The sequence below is a fragment of the Felis catus genome, chromosome B2, assembly GCF_018350175.1.
Source record: "Felis catus isolate Fca126 chromosome B2, F.catus_Fca126_mat1.0, whole genome shotgun sequence".
In the NCBI taxonomy this organism is placed as follows: Eukaryota; Metazoa; Chordata; class Mammalia; order Carnivora; family Felidae; genus Felis; species Felis catus.
Window position 1 is genome coordinate 57045618 of NC_058372.1, and position 21681 is coordinate 57067298.

General features: G+C 37.4%; 1 protein-coding gene across 3 annotated transcripts in view; it reads right to left on the minus strand.

Moving 5' to 3' along the window:
- LGSN (lengsin, lens protein with glutamine synthetase domain) overlaps window positions 1–19068 on the minus strand; it is a 31779-nt gene extending 12711 nt beyond the window's left edge. Inside the window, exons 1-5 of one of the 3 annotated variants that reach the window (XM_045057700.1) lie at window positions 18851–19067; window positions 17025–17132; window positions 13317–13383; window positions 2564–2693; window positions 1633–1830 (exon numbers count right to left, since the gene is read on the minus strand). In XM_045057700.1, the coding sequence (XP_044913635.1) occupies window positions 1633–1830; window positions 2564–2693; window positions 13317–13383; window positions 17025–17050 (421 nt within the window). In that variant the 5' untranslated portion in view covers window positions 17051–17132; window positions 18851–19067. Of the gene's footprint in view, window positions 1–1632; window positions 1831–2563; window positions 2694–13316; window positions 13384–17024; window positions 17133–18850 lie in introns of all 3 variants that reach the window. The other 2 variants (XM_045057701.1, XM_023254081.2) reach the window with 2 other exon arrangements.
- Window positions 19069–21681: the final 2613 nt, after the last annotated feature.

A 21681-nucleotide genomic window follows, 5' to 3' on the forward strand; every position in this document is an offset into this window, starting at 1 on the left:
TTGGCTGATTTTAATCTGTATTCTTTCACTGTATTCTTGAGTATAATAGTTTTCAATGAGTTCTGTGAGTCCTTATAGAAAATTATCAAAACTAGGATTAGTCTTGGGGAATTCTCAAACTTGCAATTGGTGTCAGTAACGACGGTGGAAACCTAACTTCACACCCTGTCATATTTCTGTCTTTTCAAACCTTGTTTGTTCAACCCTCTTATCAGGGATTCCCTTATGGAATAAATATTTCATTTTTTAAAATTTGTTTAAGGATTATTCATTTTTCAGAGACAGAGAGAGACAGAGCATGAGGTAGGGGGAGGGACAGAGAGAGAAGGAGACACAGAATCTGAAGCAGGCTCCAAGCTCTAAGCTCAGCACAGAGTCCAACACGGGCTCGAACTCACAGACTGTGAGATCATGACCTGAGCGAAAGTCGGACACTCAACCGACTGAGCCACCCAGGTGCCCCAATATTTCATTTTAACTAGTTTCTGTCACTTGGATCCCAGAGATTTTTAACCCATACACAGATAGACCAAAGTACTTATATAGCTATTAATAAGCCAGAAACTTAAAATAGAAGAATTTCACTTTAAAAAAAAGACTAGAAAGATCAACCATTGCAACCCTGCCATTTTCTTGATGAGCAGCCTAGTGGTTAAAGAAAACTAGAAAGTCTTTTATAAATGATAGATATATAAATTCTTCGATGACTCCGAGACTAGCATTCCTCAATCAAGGCCACATTATTTCTTTTTTTTTTTTTTTAATATATGTAATTTATTGTCAAAATGGTTTCCATACAACACCCAGTGCTCATCCCAAAAGGTGCCCTCCTCAATACCCATCACCCACCCTCCCCTCCCTCCCACCCCCCACCAACCCTCAGTTTGTTCTCAGTTTTTAAGAGTCTCTTATGCTTTGGCTCTCTCCCACTCTAACCTCTTTTTTTTTTTTTCCTTCCCCTCCCCCATGGGTTTCTGTTAAGTTTCTCAGGATCCACATAAGAGTGAAACCATATGGTATCTGTCTTTCTCTGTATGGCTTATTTCACTTAGCATCACACTCTCCAGTTCCATCCACGTTGCTACAAAGGGCCATATTTCATTCCTTCTCATTGCCACGTAGTACTCCATTGTGTATATAAACCACAATTTCTTTACCCATTCATCAGTTGATGGACATTTAGGCTCTTTCCATAATTTGGCTATTGTTGAGAGTGCTGCTATAAACATTGGGGTACAAGTGCCCCTATGCATCAGTACTCCTGTATCCCTTGGGTAAATTCCTAGCAGTGCTATTGCTGGGTCATAGGGTAGGTCTATTTTTAATTTTCTGAGGAACCTCCACACTGCTTTCCAGAGTGGCTGCACCAATTTGCATTCCCACCAACAGTGCAAGAGGGTTCCCATTTCTCCACATCCTCTCCAGCATCTATAGTCTCTTGATTTGTTCATTTCGGCCACTCTGACTGGCATGAGGTCATATCTGAGTGTGGTTTTGATTTGTATTTCCCTGGCGAGGAGCGACGTTGAGCATCTTTTCATGTGCCTGTTGAAGGCCACATTATTTCTATTTCAAATACAAATTTGGGGGCAGTGGCTAGAATGACACGTGAGTTTGTTTCCCAGTCCTTACCAGAATGGCTGGAGTTTGTGTTAAATTCGCTACAAGGAGCACTGGCTGATGTTTTGAGGCGGGAGGGTTTTATCACTGTTGTCTGATTCTCAGAGTCCTTGTCATCTTGTGGCAGATGAGAGTCTGCAGAGCCAGGTCCCACAACTGGTTTGCTCATATCCCCCAACTTGTGGCACACCATTTGGTATCTGATCCTTTCTTTAATAATAAAGAAAAAATGTTAAAACACACACTGCCTTGGTTTTCAACCGTTTTTTAACATGATATGGAGAGGAATCTTTGAGAAAATAATTTATTCCTGGGCAGTGACATACCAAATGAGGGGCAAGGGGAAAGGTCTGCACCGGTTGCAGGCCATAAGGGGGCACATGGTCTGCAGAAAATTCTAAAGCAATAATAAAATCGATGAGCACCCTGCTTGCTTTTTATTGTTACCATGTACCAGCCATCCCTGTGCCCCTGCCTTGGAACACCACTGTTCCTGGATTGCATCTCTTGCCCAGATTAACTCCTAGTTTCAGCACTGTTTCAGATCTATTGAGTTTGGTTGAAATCCCAGCATGTGGCATGAAAACTTGTTCCACATCTTTATTGTGGCCTCCCAAATCCTTGGCAATGATCTTTGCAATCAATCTCGGAGCAGAAATGTGCTTCCCTGCTTATGCATATATTCTCTCTGTTGTCTTCTTTTTGCCCCACTATCAACCTAGTTCTGCTCCCTTTACATTCTAAATATTTTGATTGGTTATTTTTATATAGTTTCGTTATACCCTTATATTTGCTATCTTTTGTGTTGCCTATGTAGAACTAAATTTCATTTCTTTGTTTTTGTTTCTCCCTTCGATGAAAAGAAAAGGTTTTGTAAAAAGGAGAACTAAATAGAGATTGCAATTGACATCATATTCCTGAGGGATAAGAGTAACTAAGTTACCTTTTGAGTTGGATATATCCATTTCTCCTACTTCAGTTGAAAATAGATGTTGTTTAGTAACTTTCTTTCTTGTTCTTCTTAATTTACTCATCCTGTTGGCTTCAGTCTCATTACCTTCATCTCTCGTGTCCTGTAATAATTAATAAACAAAAACCAGATAACAGATCGTGCACACAACTAAATCTGGATGTCAGGAAAGCATGGTGACTGGATACTTAAGCTTTAAAGTGAATGTAAGAGACTTTTATAATGAGGTAAATTTTGTCACTTCTGTCACTTGAATAATTCAAAATTAACAAACCCAATATTCTGCTTCAGGCTGGATATTCTGTACTCCTTTTATACCTGGTACAGAAATATAATTAAATAAATTGGGATCTTGTCCAACTAGTCAAGATTTTAATCTTTATTTTTTACTCTGGGATATTTTATATTATCCATGCCTAAACCCATTTAAGCGTAAAATCCTCTTTTTATGATTTCTATCTTTTTTTGGATCTCTAACCTTTTGACCAAAAGCACAAGTACCCGAAGAATTAGATTCTACTCTTTCTTTTCTCTTACCCTCAGCCTTACTGCATCAATATTTACTTTACTTCAAAAGTAAATTAAAATATAAAAAATAAAATAAAAAATTCAGTTGCATTTGTACATATTAGTTTCTATGGGTAAAACAAATGTTATACTCAAAACAGTTTTATAGCTTGGGAAAATGTAAAGAAAAATATTTTAAAACAAAATAACTTCCCTTTTACAATCAAGTTCTAATCCTTGACAGAATTCTTCAATAGACCTGTCAAGGGCTATTCCCAGCAAGGAGCTGGGCAGTGAAGCAGGGGCTGAAGGGGGAAGAGCTCGGGCATCTCTGCGCCAACAGTGGGCAGAATCACCCCTGCAGTCCCAGGACATGAAGGGTAACATTAAAAAAAAAAATAAGAAAAAAAAGCAGACATTAGTATTTTTCATGTTTTTTTTTTTACAAACTCCTCATTGTAGTGTGAAGGGAGAAATAAGTGGCAGGGTCAGGGTCAAAAACTATAGTCTAAAATGTTTTGAGCTATTGTCTTTTTGAAGAGCAGATTCTGAAAGATTCTGTATCTGGGAGCAAGTTATCTGGGGAACAGCTGTACACATTTGTCAATAAGACCAGTTCAGCCTCCAAAAGCTAAAAGAAGAAAACAGAATTCAACCTGTTGGTGTTTATATGTAATCAGGACACATTGTTATTATTGTTACTACGTTTTAAAAGGTATATTTCATAGGATACAATCTTTTTTGCCATTTTAAAATTTCACATCTTAGGGGCGCCTGGGTGGATCAGTTGGTTGAGCATCATCCGACTTCAGCTCATGTCCTGATCTCCAGGTTCATGAGTTCCCCCACATGGGGTTCCCTGCTGTCGGCGGGGAGCCTGCTTCAGATCCTCTGTCCCTCCTCCACTTGCGCTCTCTCAAAAATAAATAAACATTTTTTAAAAAATAAATAAAATAAAATAAAATAAAATAAAATAAAATAAAATAAAAGTAAAATTTCACATCTTAGAAAATTGTGGTCCCCTCTACTCCAGACAATTTTATATTTGAATGATGTGATACTTATTGTGAGATATACAAGTTTAATTTTTCCTAGCAGTTTATCATTTTATTTACATATTTTCCAATACACTTGTGAAAGAATTCTGACAGTGATATCCTGACTTTATTGTACGTATTCAACATTTCTAAAATTGCATTGCCAGAAATGTACATCATATAATTGTACTTTTGGTAAATGTTTCTATAAATACATGACTAGCTTTATTAAGAAGTCTTGTTTAGACAAGGAAATAGTTGGTCAGGTATGTAAATATGAAAGAAAATTGAGCAGACTAACATTTGTGTTAGTTGACCCATTAGGTATCCTTCATATACAGATAGAAGGAATCAAATGAGATAGACTTTAAGATTTCCTTCAGCTTTAAACTATAACCTGCAATTGAATAGCAGTGTGCTAAAATCGAGCCCTTTGTCAGGCACATTTCTCAGCATAACCCTCACAGTAATAGAATCTCCATTTTACAAATGAGAAAAGTGAGACCCAGAATAATTTGCCAAGGCCCCAAGAGGGAGTGAGAGATGTAGTTTACAAACACATCTTCCAATTGCCAAAATGCCATTTTGCTTCCCAAATGCCAGAGACGCCCGTTTAGAGAAAGCTCATTTTAATAAGAGTCACCTGTGAAATTTTATGCTTTTTAAATGTTGGCAATTAATTCAAAGTATAAGGTAGGAGGTAAAGAAGAAAAGAAAGTTTCTCAACTACTACACAGCCAGGTCTCAAAAAGACTGGAATGCTGCTCAGAATATGCAGTTCTGGAGGCCCCCAGCACAGTGAGAGCAGCGGTGACGGCGTATCTCTTCCCTAACGTTGGTATTTAATGTGGTCCTGAGACATGATGGTCAAAACATCTAACTGTTATTACAGCTAATAAAAAATAAAAAATACTTTTATTGTACCTACTATATGTCACATCTCTTCTAAATGCTTTGCACGTATTAATTCATTTAGTCTCAAAACAACCCCTTGCAATAAATATATTATCAACTGAGTCAAAGGAATACTAATTAACTAGTTCAAAATCACATTTCTCATAATTGGTAAAGCTAAGGTTTGAACCCAGACATTGACTCCAGATTACAAATACTTAATGCATCCTTAATGAACACCACCAGAATACCCCTGCATCATTGCTGGGATGCTGGGAAGCATCATTGCTGGTTCTAGAGGGCCCCTGCAGGGTGAGATGTTAACTCTTTAGGTGATGGATCATGAAAGTTCCAAAAGCCCAAGAGGAATAGTAGGTTAGCTACAGAAGTTAGGAGGGTTGGGGGAGCCTTAAGGGACTCTTATCAGCACCTGTTTACCAACTAGTTTAGAAACTTTTCTTGATCTGTCAGACATTCAGCAATATAGTTCCAATTTACAGATCTCCTGGTTGCACCATTATGTTGGACAAGCAGTGCCTGATGTATGTAGTAAGCACTGAAACAGACTTTAATCCTTATTATTATTCCCTAGGCACCCTGCATTACTGGGGTTGTCTGTGGGAAAGATACCTCATTCTAGGTTACCTCCTGGGCCCCTGGCTCTTGGGAGATGGCTCTCACTGAGTCAGGCCCTAATCCTTTATCTGAACAGCTCTAGATTCTGAACAATAAACTAGGGGAACTTCTCAGAGAGGTGAGGGTATGCCAAGCAATGTGAGGATTCTCGGGGAGGGTTCCGAGAATATACTCATGCCTGGACTCTGTAGTACTACTATTATTAAATAGGCAGAATATTTTATAAACAGTCTCCACACAGCCAGGGAAACTAGGCCAAGCTTTAAAAGAAGAAGGGATACATACGCTGAAGATAGAGAGAGGTGAGGTAAGGCAGGTTGGAAGAACCGGGAGCACAAGCACAGATACACAATTTAATTTTGATCACATGACATAAATATGCAAATCCAATTCATGCTTAGCTTAGACAGTCTCAAAATTCCACTACAGTAGGTTGATCCTGACTTGATTTGACATTCCCAACAGAGAGGCTTTTCCCACTTCAGAAATGTTTCTGCTATCATTCCATTAGAGGACTCCTTTGTCTCATACATGGGACTGGCCTCAAAGAAGTTTTCATATTACAAGAATTTTCATAATTCATGTTTCTCTCATCACATTGTTGCTTTTGAAAGTTGTTTTATGGCTTAATAAAAGTTTGTCATTTTGCATTTCAACCCAGTGGCTTGATCAAATTAACTAAAAGAGGCTTAACCTAAAGGGATTGTGCCAAGCATTAAATTTAGACCCTAATTTGACCTAATAAGTTTCCCTTCAATGTATTAACCAGTGTTATTTAGATTCTAAATATCACTGATTTTATTCATTTACTTTCAATTTTCTCTAACAGCTACTTTTTTAATATCAATACTTTAAAAATCATTGTTTTGTCTCCTGTATACTGGCTAGAGTCTGAGGTATAATCACGAATGCATTTACCAAACACTCTGACTTCATTAATGATGGGGTGCAAGAAAAAGAAAGCAAGCCAAAAACAAATCTCATCAAGTTTTAACCTCTGTGAGAAATAATGGGAGAGGCACCTGAGTGGCTCAGTCAGTTAAGCGTCTGATTCTTGGTTTCCGCTCAGGTTGTGATCTTACAGTTGGTGGGTTCAAGCCCCACGGCCAACTCTGCACTGACAATGCAGAGCCTGTTTGGGATTCTGTCTCCCTCTTTCTCTCTGCCCCTCCCCTCCTTGCTCTCTCTCTCTCTCTCTCAAAAATAAATAAATAAACTTTTTGTTTAAAGAAATAATGAGGGTGCCGGGTGACTCAGTCAGTTAAGCATCTGACTTCAGCTCAGGTCATGATCTCGCAGTTTGTGAGTTCGAGCCCCACATAGGTCTCTGCACTGACAGCTTTGAAGCCTGGAGCCTGCTTCAGATTCTGTGTGTGTGTCTCTCTCTGCCCCTCCCCCACTCACACTCTTTCTCTCTCTCTCTCTTTCAAAAATAATTAAACGTTAAAATAATTTAGAAGAAAAGAAAAAAGGAGAAAAAAGTATCAATGATTATCAAATTTAAAAGAATATGTCAGGGAGAAAAGAGTGTGTCTTCAGTTTCCTTAAAGTGTGCTCTTCAAAGAAAAAGGGAGGAAAATGTATTCAAAATATTTACAGAAGAGATACTTCAAAGACACATCACAAACTTACATCAATGAATCTAAAACCATCCATACCCATTAACTACTAGTTCTACTTCTAACAATTTGTTCTAAGAAAATAATACAAAATATAAAGTCATGCATGTCCAGGGTCACTTTTTTTATAATAGCAAACACTTGAAAGCAGAGCACAGTGAAGTAGGAAGAGTGGAACAGATTGTGGTCATTCTGTTCAGTGAGTTCACCATTTAAAATGAGTGCTTCCATTTCCTATCTTTGTCACCTGGATTACCACAACAGTTACCAAAATGTCCTCCCTGCATTCTCCATTTTTACCCATCCTCCACACTATGGCCCATGGTCCTTCTTTAAATCACAATGTTGGTATTACTATTTCTCTGCTTAGGTTGCATCCAGTTTTCCCCCACCTTTAAGAAAAATTCAGATTAGTATTCTCTGAGGCCCTGCAGAGGCCAGTCTCACCAATGCCTCCAGACTCCATAGCTGGCCATTTGTACACACAAACCTTATCTCCACCCATTCAAAACTAATTTTATCATTCCTCTGTCCCACACTGATTTCTTTTTTCCTACGCTCATTGGTTTTCTAGCCTGTCCTAAGGAAATGCAATCTACTCTTCTGGTCACAGCTCAAAATTAACCCCCTGGACAATTTGCTGTAGCCACTCCATTCAAAGATGGCTGATTTTTTTAAAATTCTCAGTGAAAGCAGATCCCTTATCAAATTTTGTAATCAATTATTGTCTTCTTCATCACAATTGGTAAAATATTCAGCCTTCTCTTAAAAATCTCTGCTTTGTAAAATAATTCTCAGTATCATTAAAGTAGCTTCCTTCCATTTGTATACTTTTCTCTCCAAACCACAAGGCAACAATTAGTTTTTGGGGTTCCTTAAGTGCCAAGGATATATTTAGGCATCCCTTCTAGAATTAACAACCACTGCCACTATAAACCAAGGAAGCACTTATAGCCTCAATATCCACTTGGGCAAACTAGGGTAGAGATTATGTTGATCTGATTATAGCAATGGCTGTAGGGATGGGGAAAATGAACATACTACAGATATATTTGGGAGGTAGACTTAACAATTTGGTGATTGACTTGATATAGGAGGTGCAAGAGACAGAGGGTCAAAGGTGATAGGTTTCTGACTAGAGATCCCAGGATGAGGAGGAAACCTGAGACAGGAGTTGCTGGGTTGTTTTGTGAACATATGGACCCTATGATGACTGTGTCTTCTGAAGGCCTACAGCAAGCAGGGGTCAGAATCCAAGAGATAAAATGAAAGTAAAGAGCATAGCCCTGAAAGTGGCTAAACCATTAAGAGAAAGAGCAGAGACTGAGAAAATAAGAGGACTAAGCTAGAGCTGAAAAAGGACAACACTTAATAAGTAAACAAAGAAATGGAATCCCAAAAAGCAATCAGAGAAAAAAAAATGACAAGAAGGTGAAAGAAAAAGTTGGGACAGAGTGGTTTCATTGATAGCAAGAAATAAAAGCTGTATTAAAAGAAGGGAGTACCAGTAGGCCTACTACTGAAATGATAAATAAGGTTGATATTAAGACTAGTCCATTGTTGAGAAAGAATAAAATCATGCCATTTGAAACAATGTAGATGGAACTGGAAGGTATTATGCTGAGTGAAATAAGTCAGTCAGAGGACAGATATCATATATTTTTACTCATATGTGGATCTTGAGAAACTTAACAGAAGTCCATGGGGGAAGGGTAGGTGGGAAAAAAAGTTTCAAACAGAGAGGGAGGCAAACCACAAGAGACTCTTAAATACAGAGAACAAACTGAGGGTGGATGGGGGGGTAGGGGAGAGGGGAAAACTGTGATGGGCATTGAGGAGGGCACTTGTTGGGATGAGCGCTGGGTGTTGTATGTAAGACGATTTGACAATAAATTATATTAAAAAAAAACATACGTTGTATAAATGTACATCTTCCATATTATCAAAAACAAGAAAAAAGGGAAAAAGGCTAGTCCACTGCGTTTTACAACTCGAGTCACTAGAGGCATTGGTAAAGGCAGGGTCAGCGGAAGAAGGTGGACACCAAAGAGTTGAGGAGGGAATGAGAGATGCTTAGTCCAAGGTCCACACACTACAAACACAACAGAAATATTCTCTACTATCAAGCGGAGACAGTCAGAAAATACACCTCAAAAATAACAAGAGAAAGAGACAGAGACTTTGACCACTGGAGAAGTGCTGAAGGGTCTAAGAAAAGCGTATGTTGCTTTTAGGAAGAACGGCTTACACATTTTTAAATGCTTAATGAAAGGAGTTAATAAAAAAGATGTTGAAGGGAGAAGAAGAAGGATAAAGCAAGGTCCCTGAAAGGGCAGAAAAGATGGAAACTAGAGTTGAAATGAAAGGTTTAACTTTAATATATCTTCCTCTATAAGAGGAAGAAAGGAAGATAGAATGTTAGAAGGAAGAGAGAAGAAAAAAAAATAAGGAGGAAAGGGAAATTAAGAGGAGGAGGGGAAGAAGGGAATTGTCAACATCTAATGAGGGCTATTCAGGTGACATAATTGTGCCTCATGACAATTAAGTTCACCCAGGAAGTGGCAGAATCTGGATGCAAAACTAATTTTAAACATTTGTTCTTTCTTGTCTATTCTGGATAAGAAAGGTAGCCAGTTATGAAGCTTCCAATTTTCTTCTCTGGGTGGGAGATGCACAGACAGTATTAGAATGCAAGACTAGAGGTTTAAGAAAAATGGAAATGGTTGACATTGCCACAGCAGAGAATTCAAAAAAGCCAACTCAGGAAACAAAAGTGCCGAGTGCCCCACAGAAATGGGAGATTTTTAAGTTATAGTGGCATCAATCTGTACAGGTAAATTATTTTTCCTCCATAAAATTCTTCCAGGATTTAGGTTTTGTGAAGATACAAACTTAGGAAGACAATAACAAAAATAAGTTAAGGATACTGGCAAGAAAGACTAAAATAATGAGATATGGAATCCAAGAGAGATGAAATGGGAAATGAAACCAGGAAAGACCGACAAGGGGAACCTAGTCCAATGACTGGAGAGTCTTAGAAGGTGGCATTTTATATGTATCCTTGTGCCAAATATATTGACTAGAATAAAATAGGAATTGAGTAAATATTTTCTAATCAGTGAATGGCAACCAAGGCCTACTTTGTTGGAATATAAGGCCAGAAGGGAACTTCAACTCAGATCTGTCCTTCATAAGTGATTTAAAATGAAATCTTTGGATATCCAATAGAATGAATGGGTTGATGTAATCAAAACACTTTTCCTAGATAAAATGTTACTGGATTCCCTCAGTTTTCTCAAGGTGAGCTAAGAGAAAGGAATCCCTGCTGGGGAGCTGCTCTGCAGTGACTCTGTCCCTTCACCCCATTAATTCCACCTTTCCTTTAGGGTTTTCCTCACTGTATTTATCCTCAAAGCCACACCTTATCTTCAAGGTTATGATTATGTCCTTTAAGACATACACAAAATCTTATTTCCTATTTTTCCTCATAGCATAACTAAAACATGCTGATATTTCAAAAGAATTTTCTAAACATTAAGGAACAATAAAAAAGAAAATAAAAAAGAAAGAAATTATAAAACACATGCTTTCTATTGTCTTGGTCATTAGATATATTTTCTTCAGTTCTGATCTGTTCCCTGTCTTACTCAAGACCTGTCCAAAGTATTTGCCTTTTTAGTTCTCTGACTCACCAACCAGATAAATAAGCATCCTTTGGAAACTTATTTGGAAACCTAGAACACTTCTTTATGGTCTACTAAGTGATTCACTCTTTCAACCAAACTGTTTCTGCAAAGTCACTGTAGTCTTACCCTAAATTAGAGTCCCTGATATCATTAAGGACAAAGACCCAAATGACCACCATTTCCCAACTTAAAGAAAATAAGACATTCTTAAGGAGACATTACCCACAGATCTACTTATTTCCAACGCTAATTCTCCATCAATATATTTTTTAAATAATTTTAATCCTTAAGCTGTATTGCATTTTAGGAGGTTCCATCTGAATACATGGATCTCTGGAGACTTTTGTTACAATGTTCTTTATTACAAATGCAATAATCCTCATTGCAAAAACTCAAAGGTCAGAAGCTCATGAAATAAAATGGAAAATTTTAAAAACAGTAAGAGTCCTCTGTTCTCCTCTAAACTTTAGATTTTTTGACAAGCAAGTATTTTCGGAAAGTCATTTCTTACCACTCCAAATAACTCTTATAATGGCTCATCTTATAATATAAGTTCTTTAATAATTGTTTCTAGTAATGATTTAATGTGTCAGTACTGATTGGGACTATGCACATTTTGAAATATATCAAAAATAGAAACTGAAAAGAATAGATATAGTACATTTATACACCTTGTTGACAGGAGACTTACTGGAGCCACCCTCTTTGTATGAAATTCATTTATTTACTCAACAAGTACTTAGTGAATATCTAGAAGAGGCCAGTCACTGGTTTGGATGCCATAGGAGAAATAAAGATGAGCTACTTGTTCCATGGAACATAAATATAACACGTGATAGAAAGTGGTGTAAGTATATTATATGAATGAGGAAGGTGCCCCTAGAACCATCTTGCTGATGCAACAGCTGAGTCTTTGAAAGTTATAGTAACTACCCCCCCCCCGACTTCACACCTAGAAAATAGCAGAATCCAAACGTGTGGTTTGAAATTCTTCTTTCATTTTTTCCTCTTATTTACAAATTTTACAGACAACAAAATAATGAGTTGTTGTTGTTGTTGTTGTTGTTGTTGTTGTTTTGAGAGAGCGAGATAGAGAGTAAGCAAGGGGGTGAGAAGTGGGGGTGGTGGGCAAAGATAGAGGGAGACAGAATCCCAAGCAGGCTCTGTGCTATCAACACAGAGACAATTGTGGGGCTCAAACCCACGAACCAGGAGATCATGACCTGAGCTAAATCAAGAGTCAGGGGCTGGATGGGGCACCTGGGTGGCTCAGTTGGTTAAGCATCTGACCTCAACTCAGGTCATGATCTTACCATTCCTGAGTCTGAGCCCTGCATTGGGCTCTGGGCTGACAGCTTGGAGCCTGGAGCATGCTTCAGAATCTGTATCTCCCGCTCTCTGCCGCTCCCCCTACTCGTTCACTCTCTCTCTCTCTCTCTCTCTCTCTCAAAAATAAACATTAAAAAAAATTTTTTTAAAGAGATGCTCAACCAAATGAGCAACCCAGGTGCCCTCAAGCAACAAAATATTGAAAACTAAAAATGTTGCCTTTAAGAATGCTAAACACTGAGCAGTTTTATATAAAAGGCAGCAGGAAATTCAAGTTGTTTTTTTTAACTTCACATTTTAACACAGAGTTCAGTAGCATCCCTGTCTTTTGAGGTAAACCTAAGGTAAAGGTAACTACAGATACATTCCTTGGAAGTTACAGAGAATCAGAATTTTACTTAACTATAATGGGCTAAAAATAGGAGGAGCTATTTGGAAACATGTCAGGTTTGTCATCCTCAAGCACATTTGTGGTGGGGTTGGATAGTCAATTGTCAGGGATGACCCAGATAATTTCCAGTTCTCACCACTTTTGCAGTAAAATAACCTAGATCCAAGTTGGTAGGTTAGATGGAACCCTGTTCCACCTATATATCCATCTCCGCCCAAAAATTATAGAGAAACTATCATTGTAAAGAGCCTCTATGTGAAAGAAGGGCCACAATGTTAATTATTGGCTGCCCCTACGCTGTAAATGATGTGAAGTGCTCGGCATCTCACTTCCATTCCCAACAAGATGGCAAAATATGCAACAGCAGAACCAAGCCTACAGCCAATCTCTCCTCTACAGGTAAAATCTTGAACACAACATTCTATATGAGAAAAGTGTGCAGAGTCAATAGTTTCAGAGAGGGGAAAAATGATTTTATAAACATCTAACACCATGTTATTTTCACAATATGAAGCTAAAAAACAAATGAAGCTAAAATAATAAAGGACAAAAAGTTTGGTCAATTTCCTGAGCTTGATGCTAGTACTGGCCTTCTTTTTTTACTGAAAAATAAATTTCCATATTTACCTGAGAAATGAAGATTTTGTCTCTAAAAATATCCGTGTAAATAAGATCAAAGTAATTTTTGCAGTCTCTGTGATGGGCATAAAAACAAATATGTTTCAAAGGTGAGAGAAGACTTGTAGAAAAATTTAAATATACATGTAGTATATAATATATATTTATGGTTATGAGTTCTATAATATAGAGTGAAATAAGATCCAAGAACTTTATAGAACTGTCAGCAAAGATATCAGCTAATAGGCCGCTGCAGATAAAAATATTGGGCCTCATCAAAAAAGAATATTTTCAATGTGACAGGAGGAGTTCCATCTTTTAAAAACAATGTGATGTGTTTATGGCTAGAATACTAAATATAGTTCTAGTCACTGCCCCTGGAAAAACATTAATGGGCTAGAAGTGGATCAATATGTGTTTATTTATATAAATGTATGCCACATGTAATTGTTATCATTATCACATAGAAAGGCAAATAGGGGCACCTGGGTGGCTCACCCGGTTAAGTGTCCAACTCTTGATTTCAGTTCAGGTCATGGTCTCACGGTTCATGAGATGGAGCCCCAGGTTGGGCTCTGTGCTGATAGTGTGGAGCCTGCTTGGGATTCTCTTTCTCCCTCTCTCTGCCCTCCCCCACTCTCTCTCATAAATAAACAAACAAACGTTTACCAAAAAAGGTAAATAAAGTTCTACCATGTAAAAGAAAAAGTGCAAAACTCCTCAAGGCTATAAAAATGAAAACTTAAGGGAAACACTGCTGGTCATCTACAACATAGTAAAGTGCATATGATGAATAACTCCTGTTATTCAGTAGTTCTGAGCACTATTCTAAGCCCTGGACTTGTATTAACTCATTTAATCTCTCACAAAATCTCTTCCAGTCAGTACTATTAATGTCCAAATGAAGCACAGAAAAATCCAATACTTTGCCCCAGCTCACCCAGCTAGTAGGTAGTACAGCCAAGATGAAAACACAGGCATTCCGGTTTCGGGGAGTGTATTACGTATGTGAAACACAAACCTAATTTTTAACATCAAGAGAGGTATTTAAAGGGAGGTAGATTCAAGGTAAATAAAAATAAACATAAAATGAACTAAAAACCTTAAAATCTAAAAACAAAACTGAATGTTTAAGAGACAAAACATATTTAAAATATAAAAATAGAATCAGAAAGTCTATACAGAGTTGCACAGACAAGCATAAAGCAGGGAAAAGAGGGTAAGTTGGAGTAGGGAAATCTCTAGCCTTGAGTCCTACTTCTAGAAAGTCAGTCATAGCTTCCCACAGAGCTGCACTTAATGCCCCAACACACACACACACACACACACACACACACACACGATACAGGCTGCAGAGTAGGATGAACCTCTGGTCTCACCCACATGGGGTCCATTCGTCCTGCAATCTGGAAGCATCACCCCTTTGTGTCTACCTGTGCAGGTGTTTTCCTCTGTGTCTACCTCACAGAGGCATAATTTACAGGGCAGAGAACAGATCTTACCCAACTTGCTTGGCATATCACCCAGCTCAGGACCACATGCAAGGTTTTGATAAATAGCTTTTAATTATTATGATGTCCTGCCATTTCCATCAATTTGCAACTTCACACACCCATAGGGTCTACTTTCAGGAATAAGAATGTGTTTTTGATCTATTGTCTGTTCACTGCTGCTGAGAATTTGGCTGAACACACGACTTTATGACATTGTTTTGAATAGAGAATCTCAGTAAAATATTCTTTAGGGAAATACCAAATCTAAGATTAATAACTGTTCATTTTCACTGAAGATTCTACCAAAGAATTTGTTCAGGCTGGGGAAGTAACCACCTGGGAGAGTTTCTTCACACGCACAATCTTCCCTTTTGATTCATCGAGTCTTTGTTCAGCTGCTGTGTTTTTTGCAGTTAACCTCACGCTGCTGCAGCCCACGTTACCAAAACATCTGGTATGGAACAAAATCATTGTCCTTTTCCAGACATTAGTTAAGTAGAAACAGAATGTCACACACCATCTCCCTCCCACCTTCCATATTCTTTCTCTTTCTGAGAATATGACCCTACACAGGGTAACCACAGGGATTATTCAGAGGAGAGTTGGGTCAAGTGGACACCAACACTCACTTTTATTACATCTAGTAAATATAATGTTCTATCCCAGTTATCAAAGAACTTTTTCCCAAGACACAGGGTTTGTCTCTTGCCATGAAAATTGTGTACTTCAAAATCATATTGCTAGTTTTTCTATTCTCCTAAGAGTGAATGAATACTCAACATTTGGTCTAGACTGGTCTTGGGAGACTATGACACTTAAAGATTTTCACAAAAGCTGGGCCACCTGGGAATACAGCTGGGGGTGGGAAATACAGTTTTGTCATAGGCTCAGGTGTAATAAAACCTAGACCAAGAAGAAGTTGAATAGTTAGACGCCAGTATTTGAAAAGGTGAGTGAGTTACCTGTGTGGTTCAGTTGGTTAAGCATCTGACTCCTGATTTCTGCTCAGGTCATGATCTCACGGTTCTTGGGTTTAAGCCCTGAATTGGGCTCCACACTGACAGTGCAGAACCTGCTTGGGATTCTCTCCCTCCTTGTCTCTCTCCCCCCTCCCCTGCTCATGCTCTCTTTCTCTCTCAAAATAAATAAAACTTAAAAGAAATTTTTTAAAAAGGTAATGATGTGCATTCTAATTACTTTCCCGAAGTCATCATTTATTTTCAGCTCCAAATTTACTTTCAGATAAAATCATTCTATTAAATGTGTCCATCATTTGACACCTCTGACAATGACAGGACACTGTGTGATGAGCCACAGCTACTCCTCAGTGAATCCCTTCTTCACATACTGTTACCCAGTTTCCGTGTGGAAAGTGCATTTGTTGTCTCCATCCCAAAGCACACAGCTCACACTCATTCTACGCAGCAGTGACCCCACTCTTCCTTAGCCTTCAAGCTGTCTTCTCCATTAGATGGAGGAGGGGGGATCAGGTCTATTTTCTCTATGCCTCTATTTCAAACACAGTGCATTGTCCTACCACTATGCTTTGCACTTAGTAGATGTGCTTCTTGTGTTTTATTTTCTTAAATCCATCTAAAGAAAACCCACATTCTCCAAGATTCGACCACAATGCACCTCCCAGTCTACCTTTCAGTCTTCCAGAATGGTCTGTCAGAAATACAAAAGTAAAAGTTGGGTACATACCCATTAAAAACTAGTGAGAAGTGCTACATGTTGACAACTGAGTATTTTAATATATTCTAGAGCAGATGAGAGGCTATCACTATTTAAATGCCATGCATTTCAATTATAATTTGAAAATGGGTTCTCACCTTTAGCCACTTAACCTCAAAGCATTTTTATTATGAGACAAAAGCTTTGAGAAAAACAAAGATTGTGCTCTTAAAAACAACCAAAATATGCATAAAAGAATTCTACACCATCCTTATGCTTCCTAAATGCAGTGCCCAGTGAAGTTATTTTCAATGATTATTCAAACTAAATGAGCTTTTCTAATGCAAATTCTGAATTTAGTTTTGATTATATTTATAAACTCAACGTGTAGTAGAGGAGAGTGTCTTCACCAACTTCTCTGAAGCAGACATAAAACAAGTATAATCATGCTGCCCTTATTCATACTGGCACTCAAATAGTTCACATAGAATAATAAAAAGCTTTGCTGTCAGTATTTTGGTAAATAGCATTTTAACCATTAACTTCATACCTCCTGTAGAAGGTCCCCTTCATCATCCATCTCACACTTTTTTATTTAAGTCCACTTTGGAAACCACAATCCCCAACAAATGCGTTCAACACGTATTTATATGTATACCTGAAACAAACACGGCAGATGATGAATTCCATTGAGGCTCTTTTCCAGAGGGGTCTGGCAGGTAATAAAAGATAAACACCAGACTCTGATGTGTCATGCCCAAGGCACAGTATGCTGGAAATGCACTAGAAGAGTCGAATGACAAATGCTCATTTATGCCTGACTCCCTACAAACAAAGGACATTGCAGAGCTTAAAACTGTGTTGATTGACTTTTTCTCCAACATACTGAATTTTGTTATATAACAATTGTATTCTAGAATGAACTCTATTGTTAGACTCAGATGATGAAACATTTATTAGACAACTATGCAATCACAGTCCACAGACAAAACACAAATGGAAAAATACAGTTGTAAGTGACCCAGATTTATACCAATGGCAAAGATCCACTCATTTGTAATTCCCATTTTTTTCTTCTCTTCTCTTCTCTTCTCTTCTCTTCTCTTCTCTTCTCTTCCCTTCCCTTCCCTTCCCTTCCCTTCCCTTCCCTTCCCTTTCCTTTCCTCTCCTTTTGTTTTCTAGGGTCCTTTCTAGCTTCTAAATTAATTCTGGTCCTTTGCTATATAGCCACAACCATTTTTCTTTATTTACCCTTTCTAATTTTACAAATGTCACTCTCTGACAAACCCCCGCCCTTCCAAGCTGGCCACAAGGAACATAGGATGATCTACAGGTTGCCCCCACATGGTCCAGAAACAATCCTAACTCACTCAGAGGAATAGGGAATGCTTTCTCAAAGAGAGTTTGAAATTATGCTTCTGTTGCCTTCAATTGTGACTTCGTGTTGGTGGGGGAGAGGAGGGAAGTGTTCTGAATCAAATCAAATCCTCTCTAAGCATTTTCCACGTATGAGTGTACAGTCTCCATAGCTGATCACTTCTGTTCTGGACTCTGGCCTGAGGAAGCCCAAGCCAACACTCCAGCCCATCAGCCAGGCCTGACTCTTTTGTTCTATTTCCATAACTGCATATTGTTTTATGTTTGTTGTAATCAACTCTATTTTTTCCTTTGCTTCTTTGCTCATCTTTCCACCTGTCTCCCTTCTGTCCCTTGTCTACCGTATAAACTTCAAGGTCTTCTCAGTTTACCCTCTGTGTCTACTTCTAATCAAACCATAATATAAAATTCAAACACATTGTTTATAATAGTTTCTATATTGCTGAAAAATTTTGTTCTCTGTTCTTAATTACAAAACTTAATATCTAAGAAGTTTTTCATTTCTCTCTTAAAACTTAAAAAAATCAAACTGGACCTATTTGCCTAATTACTTTTGGTTGATTTTTCATAATTTAATCCAAAGCCAAATGCTGATTTTCTTTGGAAACTTTAATAAATCATGGGGTGCCTGGGTGGCTCAGTTGGTTGAGCATCTAACTCTTGTTTAAGCTCAGGTCATGATCTCACAGTTCTCGAGATCAAACCCCATGTCAGTCTCCACATTCACAGCACAGAGCCTGCTTGCGATTCTCCCTCTCCTTTCTCTGCCCGATCCTTGCTTGCTCTTTCTCAAAATTAATCAATAAACTTTAAAAAATTTTAAAAATAAAGGCAGAGTAAAAAATTATAGCTGAAGTTTTCATCCTCTTTCTTTAACCCTCCAAATTAACAATTAATTCTAATTCTAATAAGCAAAATAAAATGAAAATATTGTTGTATTATGAAACAGGGAGTTGATACATTTCTGAAGAGTAAATAAGATAAACAATGAAATCTTACCAGGCTGTTAAAACATCTTCATTATTCATATATAAGAGTTTTCCTGTCACATGCAGAGAAGTATTACTTGCAATAGTGACACAAGCCATGCATTGTAAGTCAGAGAGATCTTAATTCAGAGATTCCAATTTCCAGTAACAACCTATCCACTGAGCATCTTTCCAATTCTGTTGTACTCACTAGCCTGTACCCCATCATCTCTCACCTCCCAATCAAATTATCTTTGACCCTCCTCACTCTAACCCTCGAGATCAGCTACTTTAAGAAGTCCCGTCCACCACTTCTTCCACCATTCTAGTTGTATACTTACTAAAAATTAGTTGTAGTTCTTTCCAAAATTGCTTATCCTAACTGCACTGGTTCTTGCAAATATGCAGTTTAATTAAATGTGTAAACTAATAAAAAGAAAGATATTTAACATTGCTTCAAAGCTAAGGTGAATTGGGGCGCCTGGGTGGCGCAGTCGGTTAAGCATCCGACTTCAGCCAGGTCATGATCTCGCGGTCCGTGAGTTCGAGCCCCGCTTCAGGCTCTGGGCTGATGGCTCAGAGCCTGGAGCCTGCTTCCGATTCTGTGTCTCCCTCTCTCTCTGCCCCTCGCCTGTTCATGCTCTGTCTCTCTCTGTCCCAAAAATAAATAAACGTTGAAAAAAAAAAATTAAAAAAAAAAAAAAAAAAAAGCTAAGGTGAATGTTTTAGAAAGATTTAAAAATGATACAAGTCTTAGTCTGCTATGCTTAACAAAATACCATTGACCAGATAGTATACAAATATTAAAAATGTATTTCTTATGATTCTGGAGGCTAGGAAGTCCAAGACCAAGACACCAGCAGGTTCAATGCCTTGTGAGGACCCCTTTCCTGGTTCATAAATGACAGTCTCCTCACTGTGTCCTCACATAGACCTTTCTGGAGTCCCTTTTATAAGAGTACTAATCTCATTCACAAGGGACTCAGTAAATAGCAGTATATGTCTAATAATACTTGTTGCTAAATACTGTTCAGGTAATATGCCTGTAGAAAATAAAGATAATTTATTAGAGTATAGAATTTTCTTTTGGATTGCCTTGTGATCATCTTTAAGATCTTACAACACTAACTAAAATAAACAATTTTATATTATTCTTACATGAAGCACTATGATAATGGTTTATGCAAGAGAGCCAATATAAGATTCAAATCAATGGATGTATACTCAAAACAAGGCATTGATCCAAAATCAATATATTGGCTAATAAGTGTATAATTAGATGACTTAAGTTAATATATATATATATATATATATATATTTAAATAAGTATGCCTTATGGTACTTTATTTTCGCTGATTTCCTTGATTAACCAAATATTTTTTTACTTGATGGTTTAAGATGAAAGACCTCCTTTATTTTTATAAACTTTTCTTTAAAAAAAGTGGATGAGGCTTTTTGGAGAGAGATGTCAGATATAATATACACATTTACTTTTGCTGGTTTCAAAAAAAATGAACTAAAAGGCATAAGTGAAAAAGGAAAAAGAAAATGGAAATGAGGACAACAGAAAAAAGATTTGGATGGTAGAAAGCATGTTGAAAAATTGTAGCAAACTTTTAACAAACCACAGTAAGCTAATCCTAAGTAATCAGTGAGAAAAGTCAAGAAACAATGCAGCGTGCACTGTAGAACTTTCCAGAAATAAGAGAAAAAAGCAAAAAGTAAAAAAAATAAGGTCAAAGAGACTAAAAAAGAAAAAGATGACCAATCTAGGAGGTTTGATACATGAATAATAAGAGCCTCAGAAAAATATAATAGAGAAAAATAAAGGGGAAGGTATCTTCAAAAATAGTCATTTCCCAGAATTGAAGGCCATGAGTTTTCAGAATGAAAGGTTACACTGAATAGCTAAATGGAATAAAATTTATACATATCTAGTCTATTATAAAATTTCAGAACACTAACATATACAATGTATGAAGAATCCAAAAGAACCCAGACTTCTTAATAGAAAACAATGGAGAAAAGGTTTCAAAGTTCTGTGGAAAAATACCTAACCCATTATTCTATACTGAGTCAAAACTAACCATCAAATGAACAAACTAATGACATGTTTCACATACCACTCATGTACCCTTTCTCAGAAAACTAATGAAGAATATTGTTTTCCAATGTAGGAAACCAAAACAGAAGAAAACCACAGGCCCAAGTAACAGGAGATCCACATGGGGGAGAGTAAAGAGAATCACCAGGAACCTGATAAGGTGAAATCTCAGAATGACGGCTGAATATCAAAAGTAAAGTATTGCCAGATATTTTCAGAGCAAAGTCTCAAGAAATAACTTTCAAAAAGAATAAATTAATAAAACATCTCTTGTGTCTAAATTTTGGGGGAATAACTGAGACTGAATTTCTAATTTTACATAGGATACTTATACATAAGCAACTGGGAAAAAAAGACAATTGCTAACATCACGGAAAAGAAAAAAATGATGTGGGTCAGGAAAAAGAATCGTGTAACAATACTACACAGCTCAACTGTGAATAGCTTTACATAATAATGTAAATACTAAGTTTTGATCCTTATAACATTACAATGCTTTATTAGAACAACTGTGGGAATTGAAAGTGTACATGTATATTCAGCAAGGAAAGACAGCTAAATTCTCATTTATCCAATGTGAGAAGTCAATAGTTAATGCCAAAAACTTAAAGATGAATAAATAGTAATGTAAGTACAATTTTTAGAGATAACTGAGTCAAAACAAAAAGATCCAGCTGAAGAAATTGAGACTAGATGTCTTGGGAGAGGAAACAGAAGTGGACTGAGGAACTGTTTGCCTCTTTAAACCATGGGCATAT